Below are 21,328 nucleotides of genomic sequence, written 5' to 3'. Positions count from 1 at the left end.
TAAAAATATTGAGTTAAACTTAGAGCATGGTACTATGATTATACCTGTTTCAACAAAGTGTAGTTGGATCCATCAGTGCTAATTTTTCTTATTTCATGATGATCAGCCAGAATTAAGAAAGGTTCCTCATCTAAACCCCGGGAGAAAGAATATATTAGACTAACTTTTACGTTAATTTATGGAAAATCAGGAATACAATGCTGAAATACAGATGGTTTGAAAAATAAATGTTACATGCTCTGATCAATGTTATGGATGAAAGAAATATTTAAAACATTCAAATGTTCCAAGAAAGATCAATGATGCAGCATAAAAATGTACAAAGCAATCAATTAGTATACCTTTCAATGTAATTTCATTTTTTGCCTTTGTAATATGGGAACCATACTGTATTTTATCCTAATTTAATGTCAGAGATTAAATTTGAAATGTATTTCATACTGCTTTTTTGAATTTCAGCATTCTCTTTCAAATTATCACTAGGATTATTATTTGTTACAGTTGCAAACCAAGCATGTTTCGGTCATTGATTTTTGAGATTTCTATACTCTGAACAGTACAGTATAGACATTAAGAAATAGCTATTTGGACAATCCTTGATTCTCTCATTCTGAATAGAAGCCAGATTTGGCTTTATTTACCCCTGGTTTACTAGATTATCAAAATATCTTCCTTCAGATACTCATTCATGCCAACACTTAACTTTGAAACATCCCTGAAACTAACATACATAATAGTAAAAAGAAACAAAAATTAAAAGCTGTCCTTATTTTGGTTCTATTCACAGAGATCTCAGCTAAAATTAAAAAACCAAGTAATTACTACTAATAATTAATGATGTATTAAAGGCTTGTAGCTACTACTCACACATTCTGTAATGTAATGTCCACCCTACTCTGCTCGTGTACTGAATACACTGTACCACCTTGCTTGTGTTTTATATTCAACTCTTAAGTCATTCTCCAGGTCTTAAATGATCCGAGGCATCATCCTCAGCACTGACTGCTAGTGGTTTGTGGAGAACGGCTGTAACGCTCTGCTTTGCTGTAGAGTTCCAGGCAATTTATGCAAGAAATCAGCATTAAGCCAAACATTCTCATGTTGGCACCTCCTTGCAGCACAACCACCCTTGCCACAGCACAAACAGCTTTGTCATGATCGCCTTTGAAGTCTGATATATTACAACTCCAATAAACTGTACTATGATGTGTTCCAGCTCCTCTTATCATTTGAGTGATCTATGGCTTCTAAATGTATGAGTGGCTGGCAAGGCTTGAGCTAGGACTAAAGCAGAAAACAGATACTACATTTCTGCCCTCTCCTCTGTTTCCTCTGATTACTCAGGGAGGCACCGAAGCAGGAATATGAGCCAGACAGAGGTTCCAGTCTTCTTGTCATTTAGAAAGAAAATAGAATTTTTTTGATATTTAAAACCAAAACACAAACAATCAACTTTGTGCAAGACTGGAATAAGGAGGGGTCTGCTCAAGCTGAAGATTGCCTGCACTACGAAGGAAATCCAGCAGAACACAGTAACGCTTTTTTGTTTCTTTCCTGTTGACATTTTGCTCTTCCTTTCACTGATCTAGTGAAACCCACTCACTGAAGCACATAAAAATAACATCAGTGTTACAGACAGAGGGGTGAGGAAATAACCAGCATTCTTATATATCTTGAACTTCACTGTGTATTGGGTACAAGAAAGAAGGATTTCATATGCTATAGGAAAAATAGGTTTTGCAATTTCTATTATGTGTTCCTGTTCCTCTTTTTCATATCAGGAAGTTTGAAGTACATTCTAATATTCTAAAGCTGATGAAATAAAACAGCAGAAGCCTTTTAAACACTTATCATAAACATACTATTATCATGAGACTCAATTAAATGATGTATCTTAACTTTCCTAATACTGTTTCTAATAAAGTTACTAATTCAAACCTTCATAATCCACTGTAACTATTCACTACAAATGATTTGAGCACAATACATACTAAAAATAGAACTTATTATTACCCTGACATTGAATCATATTCCTACTTTTAATTGAAGAAGTAGCGTGCTTCAAAGTAACTCTGTTTATCTTGCATAAAAGGGTAACACAGACCATGTGGCTAATGTATTTCAGAAATTAGTTTGGATACAGTTGCGGATTTAAAAAAAAAAAAAAAAAAAAAAAAAAAGGTGATACCTGAAAGAGATTTGCAGCCATTTAGGTTATCAGGCTGTATTTCATACCCATCTGCACACAAGCATTTGTAGGTTCCATATGTATTGATGCATTGCTGGCTACAGGGAAACCCAGATGAACATTCATCAATATCTATACATGTTTTGCCATCATCCTTCAGCAGGAATCCAGGCCAGCATTTGCACTGGAAAAGAAAAAGTAGTACATTTATTTGAATTACTCAGTGATTCTGTTTGTGATCTTAAGTACCTTCTTCTGAATATGTTAACATTGCAAACTTTTTTTACGTCGTCTCAGTTTTTCAAGTAACATCTTAAGTTGCATTGCTGTTTATACTCTTTCCAGGAAGACACACCTGCATTTCTTTTCAACTATTGCTGGTGTGATCCTAAATACCATCCCCTCCCAAATAACCCTGTAGAATCAGTTATTATTCTTTTGTCTTTAACTAAAGAAAAAGTAAAACACACCTTTTAAAAAATATGGAGAGGATTCTTCCATGAAAATAATGATAGCTGGACCATTTGGAGTTCTTTATTTTCAAGTACACGTGCTTTTTCGTAAAGATATACAGTTTTTAATAATTTTTCTTGAAGCACTGATAATATCTGGCACTCTTTGCAACAAATAGAGTAATGTGAATGAAAACTCTTGAAGCTGATTTTTACTGGGGTCTGATAATCACCATGGCAAGCTTGTCACATGCAACGTGAATGATGCAAAAAACAACTGGGTAGAGGGGTTTGGAAACAAGGGCATAGTTTCATCAATGGAGAACTTTGTATTTTCTGTACTACTCTCTGCAAAGCCCCCTGACATGGTTTCTCCACAACGATGTTACTTCAAGGTTTTTGCTGTGCCCAACCCAGTCTCCAGCTCTCCAGTCTATGGCCCCCCAGCTAGGCCACGGTGTCAGAGGTTTGAATATCGTCAGAGCTAAACCATGTTGGATAGATTGTATTTAGTTCTCAATGCGGCGATATTCTATGCAAAAGATGACATGTTTTGGGGGTGCAGTTAGGGTTACTTCACAGATAAAACAGTGGGGGAAAAAAAAAATTCTTCTCAGCTTCTATTTACAGGTTACTGCAGTCAGTGGCTAGGGTTTACATAATAGCCAAGAAATATTCCTCTCTGCATCTCAAGGCCAAAGAGAAGATTCAGGTGATTCAGAAAACACCATCACATGTAGACAACTAACAGTTTTATTCTGCGGCTAAGGTGATTATTCTTTGTTTAAATATTTCTGTAAGCCTCTGAAAAAAATTTGGAGATAACTGCTGTTCCTGCTATTCATTCCAACATGTTTTCCTTCCTCGCAACCGATTTTCAGTGTTCTGTATACATCAGTAGGATTTGTTGTATTTAAAGCATTGTATGTTCTTTTCCACAGGTTTAAATTATGTATTGTGCCAGTTGGGTTTTTTTTAATACAATTGGCAATTGTTTGCCTACTGGAAATAAAAATTTGAATGTTTTTACTATGGTGGGTAAGCTACCTCATTACAAGTAAGTACAACACACTGGAGCTTTATTATAATCATGCAGTAGTTAAGAAACAGCTAAGAATTAAGAATTTGCATTATATTATACTACATTTTGTAATTATTCACCTTGTACCCAACAGGAAGATCCTGACAATCTTGAGAACAGCCGCTAACTTTCTTACTGAGGCATTCATTAATGTGGCAGCTTTTCTCATCAGATCCATCGCTACAATCTTCTTTGTTATCACAAATATCACTTTGAGGAATACACTTGCCATTTTTGCACATGAAAAAAGAGCTGTTACATGACTGCTCTGGAAAACAAAAAAGAGAACACAACTTGGTGTGGTCTATTAGTATTTGGAATGAATTTTCTCACGGATCACCTGCACTGTGTGCATGTGAGATGAAATGATTGTGTAAAAATTGAATATTCATTTATTATTGATAGTACTGTAATACATTTTACTTTTCAGTGTCTTTAAAGGTTATTCCTCTCCTGGAAAATGTGTGAATATTTTAACTTACTACTCCCTCCTACACATTTGTTTTCATATAATTGAGAATCCTCTACATTATCTCTGCACAAAATACAGTTCTACGGTTCAGAAAACTTAAAAAGCATGGCTTATCTCCCCTGTGGATGCTGAGGTGTTTAGTAACATGACTGACTGAATTCTGATGCATTCCTTGTCCGAGGACACACATACATGTTTTTTACCGTGAATACGTCATTTCATTATCAATATGTCATTACTTTTTTTTGCCTTGAATATGCAATTTCAGCTACATTCAAGTTCCTCAAATCAAAATTAGAACACTTAAATATAAGGCAGGTATGCCGCCTTACTTCAGAGGAAATCAGTGGTTTCCATCCGAATTGGTATAAAGGACTGGGCTACTATGCAATAAAGTCGTAAGATCTAGACAGAAGAACTGGTCTTTCAAATAGCCCCAGAATAGTATATCATATGCAGACCAGAATTCATTTACCAGTCAAAAACCAGTCAGATCTCAGCAAACTTATTTGTGTCCGTAGAAAGTATCAATAAAATCAATCACATTTGCCCAATAATTTATTAATAAAAATAAACCAGTGTCTCTTACTTCTAGGAAGAACAACTTTACATCCCCTTTTTTATGATCTGTTTCTGTGTGATGAGTATATTAAATACAGTAGATATTTCCAGGGCAAGCTAGAAACTTTGGCAATTATTACATTAGTATAATCCTATTTCAGTACTAACGGAACTTACGCATTAGGGAACTAGCAGACATCTTACGCCATAGGAACTAGTGGCTTGAATTTTGTGAACTGAGATTTTGGATGATGAGGACTGACAACATTCTCTTTGCAAGACATAAGGAATATCACCATGGAAGTACTGGAGATTTAAGCTATGAGGTTTTACATTTGCCTACCTACAATCCTAAAGCATTGCTTTCCAAAAAGAAAGGTCACACATATGATTCAAAAAATTAAATACAAACCTGAACTTTTACATTTTGTGTTTATAGGTGCTTCATCAGAATGGTCTGGGCAGTCAAAATCACCATCACATTGCCACTGGGAATTTAACAGGCATCTTCCATCAGCACAAGTGAACTCTCCAGGACGACAGTGACGATACCCTAGAAATACAGAAATCGATGACTTCATACTTCTGGCATAAAATTTTGCATACACAAGGTAATGTAAGTAAAAGTATCTGTTGTTTTGTAAAGACATACAAAGTATTGTATGCTTATGCATAAGTGTCTACCAACAGAGAAATCTTGTCTCTTATGTAGCACAGTATAGTCATGAAACAATTCCCACATATGTAAAATGTATTTATGCAGCTATCTGTCATAAATACATTTTGTTTAGGTGCAATTTAACTTTTTGCTATTATTAGGAAATAGATTTATAGCAGACAGTTTAGAAATTATTATATCCAGCAAATATTTTTGCAATATGTCTACTACTATATGCTTTCCCTTTAAAACATGCAGAACACTAATCATTTTAACCACATTCAACACACATTTTCTAAGATGGCCAGAAAATCAATATATATATATAAAACATATACATTTTCAAAGTTAAAGTGAATTTCTAACACAAAATTATAATATATAATGAAGTAAAGAAACCATAGAGAGGCATTTGCTTCTTAGAATACAGCTGCTTAACCTAAAGTTCAAAACCAACAAAGCAGTGTGAAAATTCAGAAAAGTCAGCACAAATTTAGTTGTTTCTATTCAATTTTGAAACATGAAAGTTGAAAAATACCCAGAGGGAAAATCACCTTCTATTTGTAAGGTATTTACTTACTTTACTATAAGATTCATTACACTAAATACTAAAAAACTTATATTGGTCTTTGGGAAAGTAACTTTTCCTGTATTCTACGTGTATAAATTCTTCCTCAAATAATCTGTAGTCCTTCAAAAAAGTACGAAAGCAAGCCTTGATTTAGTTTAAAACTCAAGAAAAAAATATTAAAATGGTTATGAAAGTAAGCAACACATTCCGATTATGAAGAATGATTTTGTAAATTTTTTGAAAAAATCCAAATTATGCTCAATTATGATTAACATTCTTTCCTCGTGAAAAAAATGCAGATTTTAAGCTCAAAAAATTTTATTCTTCCAAGACGTATATTCAAATTATAGTAACTACTGAAGCTTTTATTTAAGTACTGAAGCTGTGAAAATGTGAAACGAGTACTGATAACTTTCTAATACTTGTTCCTTTTTTCTAATTACTGTATTTCCACAATATAGGAGAGTTTTGTATCTGATAGCAGATGGAAACATAACATTTGACCATCTGGGATGAAATATCCGTCTACATCAAGAGCTTTAAACCTCTTGTATACCTTCAGCTGTCATCTAGAAATGTGTTAACATATTATTTTCAAAATTCAATACGTTATTGCATCAATTAAAAAAATTATTTGAAATTCATATAATTGCGTGGTCTCCTGATGGTGTTTTTTTTTTTTTTCCTCTTTTTTTACATAAGTCATGCTTGAAAGAAGATTGGCTGGCTTGATATGGAAAAAAATTGAAGATTTTTGATTGTCTGAGACAACTCTGAGTGCAAGATTTTACAGACCAACAGCTTTACCTTATGTCTGCAGCATTTCACACGCATGGCATCATCAGAAAGATCATTACAAATGTGCAGAACAAGCGCTTCTGATTAATATTGCCTCTGCTCTGGATGACAGGACATAAAGAAACTTGAAACTGAAACCAGAAAATCCTTCCAATTCCTGTATTTGTCTTTTGATTACCCGCATAAACAAAGTTATTTAATCTTCTTGATGAAATTTTATATTCTTGAATAGAGTTCCTAAATATTTTTTTTATTTTATTTTCAAGAACCTAAGAAGTACCTTACAGCATGAGACAGTGGCTCATGTAGCTCAGTATTCTCTCTCTGACAGTAGCAATAGGAGATGTAAGGGAGAATGTATTTTGTTCTCATGCTCCACTCAGCTTAAATTATTGCTATTTTTTTGTTTACCAGTAAGTGATTATTAAGATTTCGTTACAAAGACATCAGAATACAATGGAATAAAAATTTATATCAAGGACATTTTCAAGAATTAGAATGACTGTGAACTTTTAAAATCTGTTCAGATGCAAATTCTGATACATAAAGTTTACTCCAATCCCTAATCCTGTTTTTATATTATATCTGAATAATACTCTAGAGAAAAACCAAGAAAATATATCTTTCAACGATACAGATGGGAAAAAAAAAAATCTAGATTTTTAGATGGATTGCCTTAATTCAGCTTCTAGGAATATATTTTAAACCAAATTTCATCCCATTCAGTAGACTGACTGCTGAAGGTTATATTTTTTTCTTTTTTTTTTTTTTTAATATCAAGATGCAAAGGTCAGCTCTAGAATCAAATAGAGCTATGATCAGGCTACCTAGTTTGCAGTCAAATCAGAAATCATAAGTTTAAAATCTTCTCGGATTAGGCTCTTTATTTTTACATCCTGAAAACACCTTGAAAAGTGTATTTTGGAATTTGATTCCTACTCTCTACAAGTAGTTCCTTTCTCATAAAAGAATGTAACCCTTTCCTAAAATTACAGTATAACAAGTTTACCATACCAGTCACACACTAAGGTGTGTATTTGATTACCAGCTAACAGAAAATTGCATTGCAGCAGCATAACATGTAAGAAACGTTCCTGCAGATTTCAGTTTACTCAGCAGAAATTAAATAGAGTCAGTGCCTGAAGGCACTGTTCCTCCTTCTGTCTCTTTCCAAAAGTCTGTCAACCTACCACTATTTGTCAGTATTTTAAGGGACCATGCATATATATGATGCTATAGAAAACATATTAAATACACCAGCAAGAAATTACAAGCATGTAGAAACTAAAATGCACTTATTTCCGAAGGTTGTGACTGTTTAGTTCTGAACACTTATTTAGGAATCAAAGACTGCTTCTAAGTAAAATCTGATTAGAAAGGTTCTCCTACTACCCCTACCATTCAAGTTGGTCATAAAGGACTAAAGGGAGGAATAAACCCGTACTGAGTCACTCTCTGTAACGGGTTCTGGCATCCGTAAACCATTGCGAACGGAGAAAACGGTTTACAGTTTCATTATTGTGTGGGTCCGCTCTTACGGTCTCCTTTTGGCAAAAGGGCCTAGAAGACAGCAACGTGAGTAGAACAGCGTGTGCTTCGAAGCTGGCAGGATGGATACACCAGGTGGAGTTGCTTATCTGACCTCACGGAGAGCTACAGCTCTCTGGGGATTAGGGGGCATGGGAGTTAGTAACCCCGCGTCCCTGGCTGGGGCAGAAGATGCATGTAACTCTGCTGTGTGTGTGTGTGTGTGCGCTCAGAACTTTTTGGGACAAATTATAAAATGGTGCTTAAAAATGCATAACATCTACGAACACCGAAGAGAAGGCTTCAGGGAGACCCTCTATCAGCCTTCTAGTAATTCAAGGGGGCTACAGGGAAGATGGGGAGGGACTCCTTATCAGGGGGTGTAGGGATAGGATGAGCGGTAATGGTTTTAAACTGAAAGAGGGTGGATTTAGATTAAATCTAAGGAGGAAATTCTTTACTGTGAGTGGTGAGGCCCTGGCACAGGTTGCCCAGAGCAGCTGTGGCTGCCCCCTCCCTGGAAGGGTTCAAGGCCAGGTTGGACGGGGCTTTGGGCAACCTGGGCTAGTGGAAGGTGGCCCTGCCCATGGCAGGGGGGTGGGACTGGATGAGCTTTAAGGTCCCTTCCAACCCAAACCCTTCTGTGATTCTGTGATTTTGCAGGTGTCATTGACCCACTGTGATGCTGCTATTGATACTGAATGTATAGTTCACTGATTTCCAATTAGTTATCTGTCATTAAATAAATCAATAACCTGCTTTGATCCTGATTTGGTTCAAACTACATGAACTAAGCCGTTTTTCCCTGCAACAGCTTTTTGTGGCAAACCGCTCCTTTCAAAATACCATGTAGTTTACACAAGTGAAAAGCAAATGACGTTTGCTAGGAAAGGCGTGTTTGCTCCCTTTTTTCTTCAAAGATCCAGACGTTGACACTAGCAAGCGGCGTGGTGCAGGAAGGGAGAAACAGCAGAATGAAACAGCTGGTAATGAGAACCCAGTATCCAACCAGATGCATTTCAGGGTTTTCCTTCACGCTAGCTCTCTACTGCTCTTGTGGACGTCATGCACGCTACCTGCTGAAGTTCATCAACTGGCTCAGCTTCAGAGTTTTGTTTTGTTTTGGTTTTTTTTGTTGGTTTTTTTTTTTTGTTTGTTTGTTTCCTACCAATTCACTTGCTTTGACACTGCTCCATGTGAGTCAAAACACAGCACGTAAGGGTGAGTGGGAGATTTGTTTCAAAGGTGCTCCCCTAATCTGTCTATCTAATGTTAATGTGGCAGGAATGGCTGTTGACTCAAGTACCACCCTATTTCTGGTGAGCAGAGAAAGAGAAAGGACAATTTGGTGCCATGACCAGCAAACAAATTATTTGCTCCATTATATTATTTTTCCTAAAATGTTCCATTACATGTTCAACTCGAACTTTACATGAAAAATTTTACTAAATGCAAATACCAAGCATGCTTTTTCTTACAATCTTTGGATGTCTACTCACATCATTTATGCACATGCACGCTTCAGGTGGTGTGTACAATAGAAATGCCTAAAATACATAGCTATCTTCTGCTGTGGTTCTCATCTCTTGAGCAAATTTCATAGAGTGAATAAGCGATATAGATTTTAACTGTACAAACCCTGGCACGATAATAAAAAATGTGTCTTTTTGGTCAGAATATTCACTCTATATTTTCTATAAATACTATTTATATGGATGAATGCTTTTGAATATGATCTAGATATACTCTATAGACATTCATATACGAAACCCTAAATTCATATGAATGGTGAACATTAAACATTTACATATGGCTTTAGCTGATATTATTTAACTGGAGTGATAATCATGACAGAGATGTTTCAATATCTGATAGAAAAAAATGCACAGAGACATAAAAAGATATATAAAAAAGATATACATAATGAACAAGAAATTATAGACTATACATTTTAAAATTCTGTTAAATGTTGTTAGCAATCAAATGTAAGTCACAACTATTGCAAACAATTTGTCACTGTAGCTCCATCTCCAAGTTAATACCAAGTTGTGTTCATTAATGCATAATTTAAAAGTTAACATTACAACAGTTCTAAAAAGCGAAAAGCTTTCAATAATGACTTAAAGTAACAGACCTTGCAGAATGCCTTACAGTTAACAGTCTGAAATTTTTCTGTTTAATCTACATTTGTTATACTTGCCACATTCCAGAGATTCATCTGATCCATCTCCACAGTCATCATCATGGTCACATACAAACTGTTTGGGAATGCAGACTTTGTTATGGCACATGAAAGCATTCTCGTCACAAGTGTTATTAGGAGCTAAGGAAAATACAGTACATAAAAATAAATGAAATTGAGAACAGCAAGATATATAGCCATTTTCTTACAGAAAGATGAAATGAGAAGTAGTTAGTCTGAGTGGATTCAATGGAAATAACCATAACTTTTGAGTCATACAAAGAGCACAACATAACTCAATAGCAGAAAAAGCTATTCATCACCACAAAGATAGCTAAAGAAGTAAGGATAGCTAAGATCTCATGTAATGCAAGACAAAAAGGCTTCAGAAGTTGGTGTTGTCTACTACTAACCTAACCTCTGCCTCTGAGGGAAAGAGCATTTGGGATGTACAGATGTCCTTCCTATGTCACACTGCTCCTGAATAAAAGCTTCTTAAAATCCATAAATACTCAAAATATAACAGCATAGAAACGGTGATAAAATGTGCGTTCAGTGGAGAGAACATATTTCAATATTTTTAACCTATACCACTTTTATATACATTAATAAAACAAAGCCCTTAATGAAGCTACTACTGAACTCCTGGCACTTTTAATGGAAATATATCTCAGAAGACTGAAAGTAATAGTTTATAGGGCGAGAGATGTCAAGAACTGAACAATTAGCCAGAATAAATTGGAGACAGAACTGTATCTCCCCGTTTGATGCACAACCTCCCTGACATGCAGCAGCATTTCCTTCAGTAAAAGCAATAAAACTGCACAGTCATTAATGTGCTAATTTTCATTAGTAAACATGCTGTATAATGTCTATGACGTGACACGCATACTGATCTTCAGGTGGTGTGCCTCAGTATATATTAACAAAACCTGAAGATGTTGGGCTGATTAAAGCTCTGAAGGATCCTGGTGTGTACACTCACATGTAGTCCAACGATCTTTACTAACAATCTTGATGATACAAGGATACGATACTACAGACACATACAGCATCTGGATATTGTAAAGGCAGAAGTTCCATGAAGAGAAATACATTTTTAACATGCAAACGTACCACAGCCCGCTGTCGACAGTTCGTCACTCCCGTTAGGACAGTCTCTTTCGCCATCACAAAGCCAGTGTTGGGGAACACAGGCATGGGAGCCTAAGCAACTGAATGTATCTGCTGCACAGGTCACCGAGCCTGGAAAAACATTACACGTGAGTCTTGAACATGTTCTAAGTTACTTTTTTTAAGCTAATGGGTAATGACCGAGTAAGGGGTTTTTAGTTTAAAACAAAACAGCATGATAAACATAATGGCTAAGATTCTATTTTACAATAATATTTTGACTATCTGCTACTTCTTCCTTTCTTTTCGTTTACTCAGTCTCTTAATTTTCTGCAAGGAAATTTAATGTACCATACTTCATGAAAACTATCCAGCAGAATAACTTTTTTAACCAATTACGGTCTTTATGTTTGACTGCATGTTTGGACTGGATGAACAAATAACTAATCTTGTAAACCACATAATCCTCACTCATTACACTCTACACCATGACGCTAAAGGTATTCAAAACTTGCAGGAGTCAGCCTCATGTAGAAGAGAACAATGTGTACCAAGTACAATAGTAGTGGGAGTAAGAAAATATTTGACAGTTCTAATGCAAGTAACTCAACATACGTTTATTTGACCAGTTTTTTATTATTTTTTTTTTTAAAGGCTTTTTTCCAGATAAGATTATAACCTAGGATTAATCTTACTCTGCTTGGAAGTAAACTTTTGAGCAATGCATCACTTAAGGTATTCTCTTAGATAAGTTAAATATACTTCACTAAAAAGGAGACTGTATTTTCTTCCAATTTTAATTACAAATGAATAAAATAGTAAAAAAAAAATTCAAAACTGATTTTTTGTACTATTTATGCAAGAGAGACAGCCTTTGTTTTCTTATACTCATTTGCCATCTTTTGATACTTCTGAAGTTAAACTTCAATGTTAAATATTGATTTTTTAAGACCGTAAAAATCTGAAGTCATCTTGATCTCTCTCTTATTCCTGCAATTCAGATCTGCCCTCTGTTCCTAAGGAGGAATACAGTCTTAACTCTCCCCTTTCATAATGATGTGGACTTTTCCCTCTTCAGGAGATGGCCCACAAATTTATTGGTGGGCTTTATTCTAATAAGAGATCTACAATGTATTTCAAGTCAAGATATCAAAGGAAGTAATAATGAACAACCTATATAAAAAAAAAAAAAAGTTATTTTGCAGTGGCACTTTGCAATTTGCTGGCCTTTGTTTTCCTCTCCCTCTTTCTATTTTCTGCTCTAAGTTTCCTACTAAGCTTCAGGCCTTGGAGTTTCTTAGGGTTTCACATTGTTCTACAGGAGTCCCAGTCAAGGTGCTTGTCTTCTCATTTCACACCTTCTCCTTTTCCAAGGGGAGAGAGGCAGAGAGAAATCTTCCCTTTCAAACAGACATTGCCTCCAACTCATCAGTTCTCAGCATGACCCGAATACCATGAAAAAAAATGTATTGTAGGTGGATATCAACTTGAAGTTAATGTAGTAATTCATTCATATTTTGCCATATTAACACAGCATAATTTTCACCTTTGTCCTTTTCATTTGCTGGCATTTCTACATCTGTGTTTGATTAAGCAACTACTTTAAAAAAACACAACTCTGAACACAGGCTGAAGAGATATCTTCTCTCTCTACTTAGCACTTCCACTAAAGTGATCAACAATATTTTTACTGTTTACACATGAAATATTGAATAAAATGCTCTTTGTTGAATAAAATTTAAGAGGATTTTTGAAAATGAACAAATATTTAAGAGTTAAAAGTTGAAATTTTAAAAATAAAATCTTAAAATACAGCATAGATAAGGATGGAACCAATGTACAAGATATCGTTAAATTGTGACAGTGTGACTTGACACAATGTGGTTTTCTTCTGAAAAGAATACAGTAACACATTTCCGGTCAACTGAGCACCAGAATGAATGTTACATTTTTCAACTCCTTATGCAATCTGAAGGGTTTGGAAATTTGAGAGGAATATTATGCAGTAATGCTTATGACTATATGTACAAAATTTTAAATGGAATAGGAGAAAGAGCTGGGGGGAAAAAAAACCCAACAAAACAGATTTATAGTCTTCAAGTACCTACCACTGAAATGTGAAAAGCCAATAGTAACACCAGGGTTTTACCTCAAGGGTGAGAATGGGAGAAAAGCTTGGTTCTCCTTTTGCCCACGCTGGTGTGCCATAAACTGATATACTACACACAAGTCATACAGTTCCCATAAAGGTATCTAGTTGCTGGTTGGAGGGGGCTGGGGCAGGATATCCTCTAATACCCTATTCTTAAACCACGTGCTCTTTGGAGATGCTGCACTTGTTCCCTTTTCCACCACCTTGTTGGATCACTCAGTCTCTTTCAGTATATATGGCAATACACAATACAGAGTTAAAATTATTCTACTTACCACAAATATCATCACTCTCATCTAAACCATCCCCACAATCATCCTCACCATCACAAGTCCATTGCTTAGAGATGCATTTGTTTGCAGAGCAAGCAAATTGATTCCAGGAACAAGACGAATCTAGGAACGACACCAGCCACTGCATTTGTTAGGTTCACAACAGCGCTGTGCTCCCTCTGTTTTCTAGCATAGTTTAGGAAATCTCCATGCTGCTCCCTTCCGTCCTACCAACTTTTGAGTATTAAGACACTCAAACCCAGTGCAATCCTAAATCTTGGTATTCAAGATGTTTCCAGTTTGCCTGTTTGCATTCACCAATACATTTATAAGATATATATAAATAACAATAATAAAAATAAATTTATAGATAAAAAGAATAAAAATTATAAATAAATAAATAAATAATAAAACATTTGTAAACATTTGTAAAAATATTTGTAAACATTTTGCTAGTGGGATGAGGACAAACATTTTAAAACCGCAAGTGTGGTTCATGGATATTAAATCACAGGGATATTAAAACTACAGTGAACTGCTTATCACGGTAGTAGAGCAGAGACAGTGCAAAGTTTCCAACACAGCCTTCCCCTTGGTGTTGTGGTATTTAACTCCATCTTGAAAAGATTTCATGTTCTTTTGTTTCACAAGAAAAACTGCTGTGTGTTTTGTTGTTGCTTCTGTTGTTCCATTTACACTTTTGTATAAATTGAAAATGATGGCATGCTTCAGCATTTCAAAACCACTCTGAACAACTGTTTGAAATAAATGCTATTATTATGATCTTTATGAAAACCTCAAATCCTCCACTTTTCCCAGACTTCAAGAATAAAATGTGTTTTAACAGATGACAGCAGATTTTAATATTAACTATAAAAAGAATTTTAGGTAATGAAATCTGAATTTAAAAATAAGCATTGTAACAAATATCTTAAAATGGGTAACATTAGTAAGTAGGGAAAAAAATAATTGACTAAACCTCCTTCCCTCTCTCCCCAAAAATCGGCTAATAGGTTTTACAATATTGCATATAAGTACATATGTGTAATAAAACCTGTAAATGTAAACGCCGAATCTGTCAACACAAAATCTTCCGATTTTCACAGTGCACACAAGTTCCTAATTCTGAAGTTATAAGATGTATATACACAATGTAAACTGCAAACCAAACATGGAAGTATGTTAATGGAAACTGGGTCATGAAGAGAGTAATGTGTAACTTTCAACCCTGTTAAGTGGTAAAGCAAAAAAAAAAAAAAAGAAAAAAAATTTACAAATTTCAGGTTTTGTTTAAATAGGGGATGGTAAAACTTCATACCACTTTCTTCTGCTCTGCTACAATATAATTATAGAAGTAATCCGTTCAGTTAATCCATACAAATTTAATTTAGAAGACCAGCTCTCACTATGATAAAAACCAACCTACATTGCTCTTCAGTTAGGTAGAGTATAAGAATCTTAAAAGATCTGAGATAGAATGGACCCTCAACCTGGTTCACAGTTTATGCTGCATTTTATTCACATCAGCTTTGTTGTTACTTTGAATTATTATACCTGTATGGCCTCTCATGCAAAGAAATGTCTATTTTTATGTCATAAAGTATATTTTGGTTACTTCCTGTTGGGGTGAAGGTACTGATAGAAACTGATTATATCTATACAAAGTCCTAATGAGAAATTATAAAGAATTAGTGAAATTATTAAAGCAACAAAAAAGTCTGTATACAAACATATATAAAGAAGAAAAAAATTTTGATAGGGCTTTCTTTCTGGCATAAGATAGGGTTTAAGATATTGGCAGCATGAAGTATTAGAGACTTGAATCTGAAAATATAATATTCAAGACCCTCTTAAATAGATCTAGATCAATCTCTGAGATATAAACGCACACTTTTTCTGTCTTCAAAGTGCATTAGTGATTACAGAAATATAAATAAGATAAAGTGCTCACCACAGTGCAATTCATCTACTCCATCCTCACAGTCTTTCTGCCCATCACAAAGCCAGGTGGTCAGAATACATCTTCCACTAGGACAACCAAAATAATTTTCTTCACATGTGGGTTTGTTTTGAACTGTGATAAAATAAAGAATGTAATGTAAAATGGTCTCTACTAGTATGATTAGGAGGCTATTACATTTCTGCTAAATTTCTGAATACTAATGGACAACAAAGTGTTTATGGCTAAAAATGCAAAAAAAAAATTATTTATATTGTGTTCAGACAAATTAGAAAATAGTGATAGCTAAGTAGTTTAGGGAGCTGAAATACTTCATTTATTTAGAGAAGAAACAGATAACAGCTTCAAACTAAATTAAATGGACCTACAGAGGAAAGTAGTTCAGTTAAGAGGTTCTGAGCTCAAGTAGATCAACACTGCTTGTTGTTTTACACCAGCTGAAGAAACTGCCCTTCCGATCTATCTGCTGTCATCTACAAGGTAATCTGATTGTGGCAGTATTTTTGTTACATTCCCTGCGATAAGCTACAAATCTGATGTATGCAATAACTGGAGCTATACCAGTGATGTTGGAGCCGGAGATTTAGACTTTGTCTCAAATTTTCCTTGCCTTTTTCCTTTGTAGAGCGTGAAAGACATTTAAGATTTTATTTTTATGGAGGCTTAGAAAACGTATGTGAGGAAAGAAAACATACCATATATTTAGTTTAATGCCATAAACACAAATACTAGTTTAATGAGTGGCACAGGTTCTTTTCAAAACCTCAAGAAAGTTTTTTGCCTGGGAAAAGTGAGGCAATACAACTAGTTTCAAGGACTGGAGATCACTAAAGCTCTCTGCCAAGGCTTCTATTACTTCCTTAATGTATTGGGGTTATATGCACTGCCTTTGTTTTTTCCACCCCTCCCTCTCTAAAATAAAGTTATCATTATTTATGGCTCCTACAGCTGCATGAATTTGAAAAAAAGAATAAAGACAGAAGTGGGTTGTCTATGATGACTAGTAGATGTTAAAGATTGTCTAAGTAAAGCCACTACTAAATTAATATTTTGCCTTAATTATCTGTAAGAATGATGACACTGAACAAAGACTGTTAATAGGAATTATCATATTCATAATAGAAACAGCACTCAAAAACTTAATGTGCCAAAGTTGGTCGGTTTTGAATGAAATGGCAAAGGAAATCACATACAGGTTGAATGGGAATGGTATTGCTTCCAAGTAAAGGGAGGAATGATCCAGGCAATTAGTCACACATTAAAATGATGGAACTTTTTGGCACGCATTTGAAAGACAGAATAAAGTAATACAAATAAATGGACGATGGAATAAAATGCAACATTAGTTCACTTATGCAACATTAGTTTACTGAAGTTATACCACACTGCCCTCAAAATCTTCTTCGGTATGGAAAAAACACCCTATAGACAAAGGAAATAGAGTAAATCTAAGCTATTTTGAGCTCCATGCAGCATTATGTATAGAAATTCCAGAGAATTAATAGATAACCTGGAGAATATGGAGATTAGAATGGAGACTATAATTTAATACGCATCTCGTTTATAGGAAGGATGAAAATTCCTAATCTTAAGGTTCACTGACATTAGTGCTAAAGTTCTAGGTTCCTTCTGGACCCTTGGTAATATTTTCATCAACAAAAGTTGGCCCAAAATATCTGAGAATTTTAATAGTAGCTTCTGGTGACACGGTGAGATTATCACAGAGAAAATCAGAATACTAAATAGGAATAATCAGATTACATTAATTACCAGGCAAAAATTGGATGGTATTTAACAACATAAAATGAAAAGCTTTATTTTTACAAATTAGTAAACATCAATTAATAAACATTTATTTTTACTAAATATCAATTCTTAGAAGAAAGAAATATATTGGTCACAGGAGGAAAATTACAATCCAGCATGAGTCAGTTATGAAAACAACGCTTAAAAAACGCTGAAATGTATTTGCACTGATACAAGGCAAAAGTAAGACTATCTGCTATACTGGACACTGATCTGGTATATTCAAGAGCAATGGAGGTTGAGATGACCAAGATGACACAGACAGATATCCTCATCTTCAAAGCAGGAATACAAAAATGCCTCATCTTATTTGTCATCGGATATGAAGAGTGAGGGTATGATTACTGAAGGACTACAAGGTCCTTCTCAGCATAAGGACAGGTATAAACTGGAACACACGTAGACTAGAAATTAAAAGAATGAATAAGGTTCTGGAATATGCTAGTAAAAGAAATACTATGAGCAAATACTAATATTTTTTGATTTTATAGATTTTTATATATGAGCTCAAGCTTCAGGAAAGGAGATACAGGCTTGACATCCCCAGAGTTTCTTTACTAGTTCACTGTCTTCAGTTTGAGGAGAATTTCCTATGATTGGCCTAATACTACAGATTTGTTATCAATAAACCTGTGCTCATTAAAGTATTCTCCTTTTAAATACAGTTTATCACTTCTTTATTTATAGGTATGCTTACATATTGTACTTATTGTATATATTGTACAAACTTAAATAAGGGCTTCTGGATAATAAAGGAGCAAACACATAAATATCATCCTTCATTATGTGACAATTTAATATTGTGAATAATTCTTTGGTTAACACTAAATATAACAGAAATAACCTCAGCCCTTGGACTGGAACTCAAGTGTACCACGATCGCTTTGTACTGGCTGAAGACCAGAATAATCACAAAAGCAATAACCCTGGATTGTACCCTGGCAGCCTATCCCAAGTGCCTCAACAAAATAAAAGAGAAAGTTAAAAAAGTAAGCAAGAAAAGAAGTACCATCCACTAAAGCAGTCGCTAATAAAAGTTCCTGAGTGATTGTGCTGATGCTTGATGAGCTTGACATTTTAATGACTCATGTTTTACTTAAATAAAAATGATTAATGACAGACCTAACCTGGAAGAAATGGAAAGCTAGACATTATAGTTTTCTTCAGAGAAATGTAGCAGTAATTTGTAATAATTTGAATGCTCTAATGTAACACAAACTAAAGACTGGTGAAAAAACCTGCATTCAGCATTATATTAATCTCTGTATTAAATAAAACAGTATTGACTGATTAACCATATTGCAACACAATTAGAAAAAAGAACCGGAAATATATACTAAAAAAAAAAGTAAATTTTTTTTTTCTTTATTTTTCACATTTACCTGGGCATTTTAGTTCATCTGTATAATCTCCACAGTCATTAGATCCATCACATATCCATTCTGGCAGTATACAAAGTGAAGTTGAATTACAGCTAATAAATCCTGATGATTTTATTCCAAGTTTATAGAAGTAAGCACAGTTTGTATTATCTGGAAAGAGACAGTAAATTACTGTATCACACCTAATTCAAATTGAGACACTTACAGGTTGGTTTTCAGGTCTATCTTGAGTTTGCGCAGACCACGCAGCTGCTGGTACCCAGCTAGTAATGACTATGGATTAACTGCAATATAACAAGGAATTATCACGGAACAGATGCTGCGATGAAGCACAAACACAAACTTACTACAGTTCTTTTCATCTGAAGCATCTGCACAATCAATGATCTGGTTGCACTGTGCTGATTTTCCAATGCAAATCCCATCGGCACAATGGAATTCTGTTGAAGCACACGTTGAATCTGTAACATATGGTTATAAAAGATGTAAATTTGTGTACTAAACAGAGTCTTCAGATGCATATTATATGTATTATATTATATGTTTAAACCTTATACCTTTCAGAATTAGGCATTCAGAACACGCTGTACCTTCCATAGCTAAAAACCAGTAGAAATATAAGATCTATAAACTTGAAAGTGTACATTTTTGATTTTTATATTTGTTTTTTGAGCCTAAAAGTGTCTCTAGAAAATTCAACTCAATTTGAGATAATCATGTGAGGAAGGAGGAAGTATTTTCAGGTCATCTACGAATCTCTCAGATTCATGTAACAACGGGTTGGGGTTTCTGCCTCACTCTTTTCTCTCCTCATATTCAGCTAAATGATTAAAAATCATGCAGTGCTTTCAAAAAAACACTAGTTACTACAGCTACATAGGTTTTAGCTATATATTGCGAAATTATTTCCCCTCCAAAATTTCTATTTGTAGCTAAGGATTTGTGTTGTCTGCTAGCTAGTTTTTATTCATTGGGTGAAGAAGATATAAATATTCATTTTTTAAGACATAAAAAGAAAAACAATTCTGATATAAAAAGGGGAACAATTCTAGTGAGTTTTGCAAAGGACAGAGACACTGCCATGCATCTGAGAAGCAAGGAAATAGAATACTAGCTACTTCAAAGGAGAAACAGTGCAGCAGATGCAGAGAAGAAATTACCCATCTTTCAACACTTCTGTCTGGAGTAAAGATACTTTCTCAGTTATTATTTCACAGAAGAACCAGCAACTGTATTTTTGGAGTTTTCCGTAGCCAAAATCACTCTCCATCTAGAGGACTCCATATCAGTCCTAACATATGCTTTATCAAACATACCAGCGTGCACCTGCTTGTTTTTAAATTCCAACAAAACAGATCCCAGCACTTGTAATTCCCTGAAGTTATATGCATTTTATAGCTAATTCTAGTTACATACTAAGTATTTACAGAGTAATATTCCAAAATCACCTTGGAAGTAACTCTCATTTACCTTTACAGTCAAATTCATCAGAGTTGTCACCACAGTCATTTGCACCATCACATACTTTGTTACTTGAAACACAGCGACGATTAGAACACGGCTTGAAACCCTTCCGACACCCTCTGTTTTCTGGAAGGTTAAGTACAAGCACATAAGTTAATTTAGATGCTTGATATATAATAAAAATAGCTTTACATTAAAACCAGACAAACATTTTAAATGAAAATGCATTTGAACCTACAAGAAAAACTTCAGAAATTGTTCACTTTTTGTCTAGCAGAAAATCTTGGACTGATAAACAGATAATGAATAATGAAAGCACGATGAGAAAGAATGAAAGAATGACAAAAAAGGAAAGCCTAATTCCCAGTTTTCATTATCTTGTGGTATTAAAAGCCCATGTGCTTTAAATGCATTTGTTTTGACACATTTTTGTCAGGCATGTGACAATGTTTGCATATAGAATCAATAATTGTATCATACGGAATGAAACATACCACATTTGCCCTAAACCAAATTAGGAATAAATGGAGAGTAAAATAACAAAAAGTATCAGCAGAAAAGTTTCTGGATTTCTGAATGCCAGTACTGCAAGTGTTCTGCTCAGGTAAGTACAGTATTGAAGAATGAATTTTACATATGTTATGTCTAAAAATTCAGGAATTATTTACCAAAGCCCTAACCATTGTGAA

The 21,328-nt window shown here is 34.6% G+C and overlaps 1 protein-coding gene across 1 annotated transcript in view; it reads right to left on the bottom strand.

Annotated features, from left to right (window-relative positions):
- Positions 1 to 21,328, bottom strand: part of LRP1B (LDL receptor related protein 1B) — a 370,405-nt gene that overhangs the window by 116,129 nt on the left and 232,948 nt on the right. Inside the window, exons 44-54 of the mRNA XM_074910092.1 lie at positions 20,646 to 20,765; positions 19,523 to 19,636; positions 19,176 to 19,325; positions 15,979 to 16,101; positions 14,031 to 14,150; positions 11,607 to 11,735; positions 10,509 to 10,631; positions 5,167 to 5,307; positions 3,802 to 3,989; positions 2,189 to 2,372; positions 45 to 130 (exon numbers count right to left, since the gene is read on the bottom strand). Coding sequence (XP_074766193.1) covers positions 45 to 130; positions 2,189 to 2,372; positions 3,802 to 3,989; positions 5,167 to 5,307; positions 10,509 to 10,631; positions 11,607 to 11,735; positions 14,031 to 14,150; positions 15,979 to 16,101; positions 19,176 to 19,325; positions 19,523 to 19,636; positions 20,646 to 20,765 — 1,478 coding nt within the window. The remainder of the gene's footprint in view (positions 1 to 44; positions 131 to 2,188; positions 2,373 to 3,801; positions 3,990 to 5,166; positions 5,308 to 10,508; positions 10,632 to 11,606; positions 11,736 to 14,030; positions 14,151 to 15,978; positions 16,102 to 19,175; positions 19,326 to 19,522; positions 19,637 to 20,645; positions 20,766 to 21,328) is intronic.

The sequence above is a fragment of the Athene noctua genome, chromosome 7, assembly GCF_965140245.1.
Source record: "Athene noctua chromosome 7, bAthNoc1.hap1.1, whole genome shotgun sequence".
Classification (NCBI taxonomy): Eukaryota; Metazoa; Chordata; class Aves; order Strigiformes; family Strigidae; genus Athene; species Athene noctua.
Note: the sequence above shows the minus strand (reverse complement) of the source record. Positions and strands in the feature narration are given on the sequence as shown.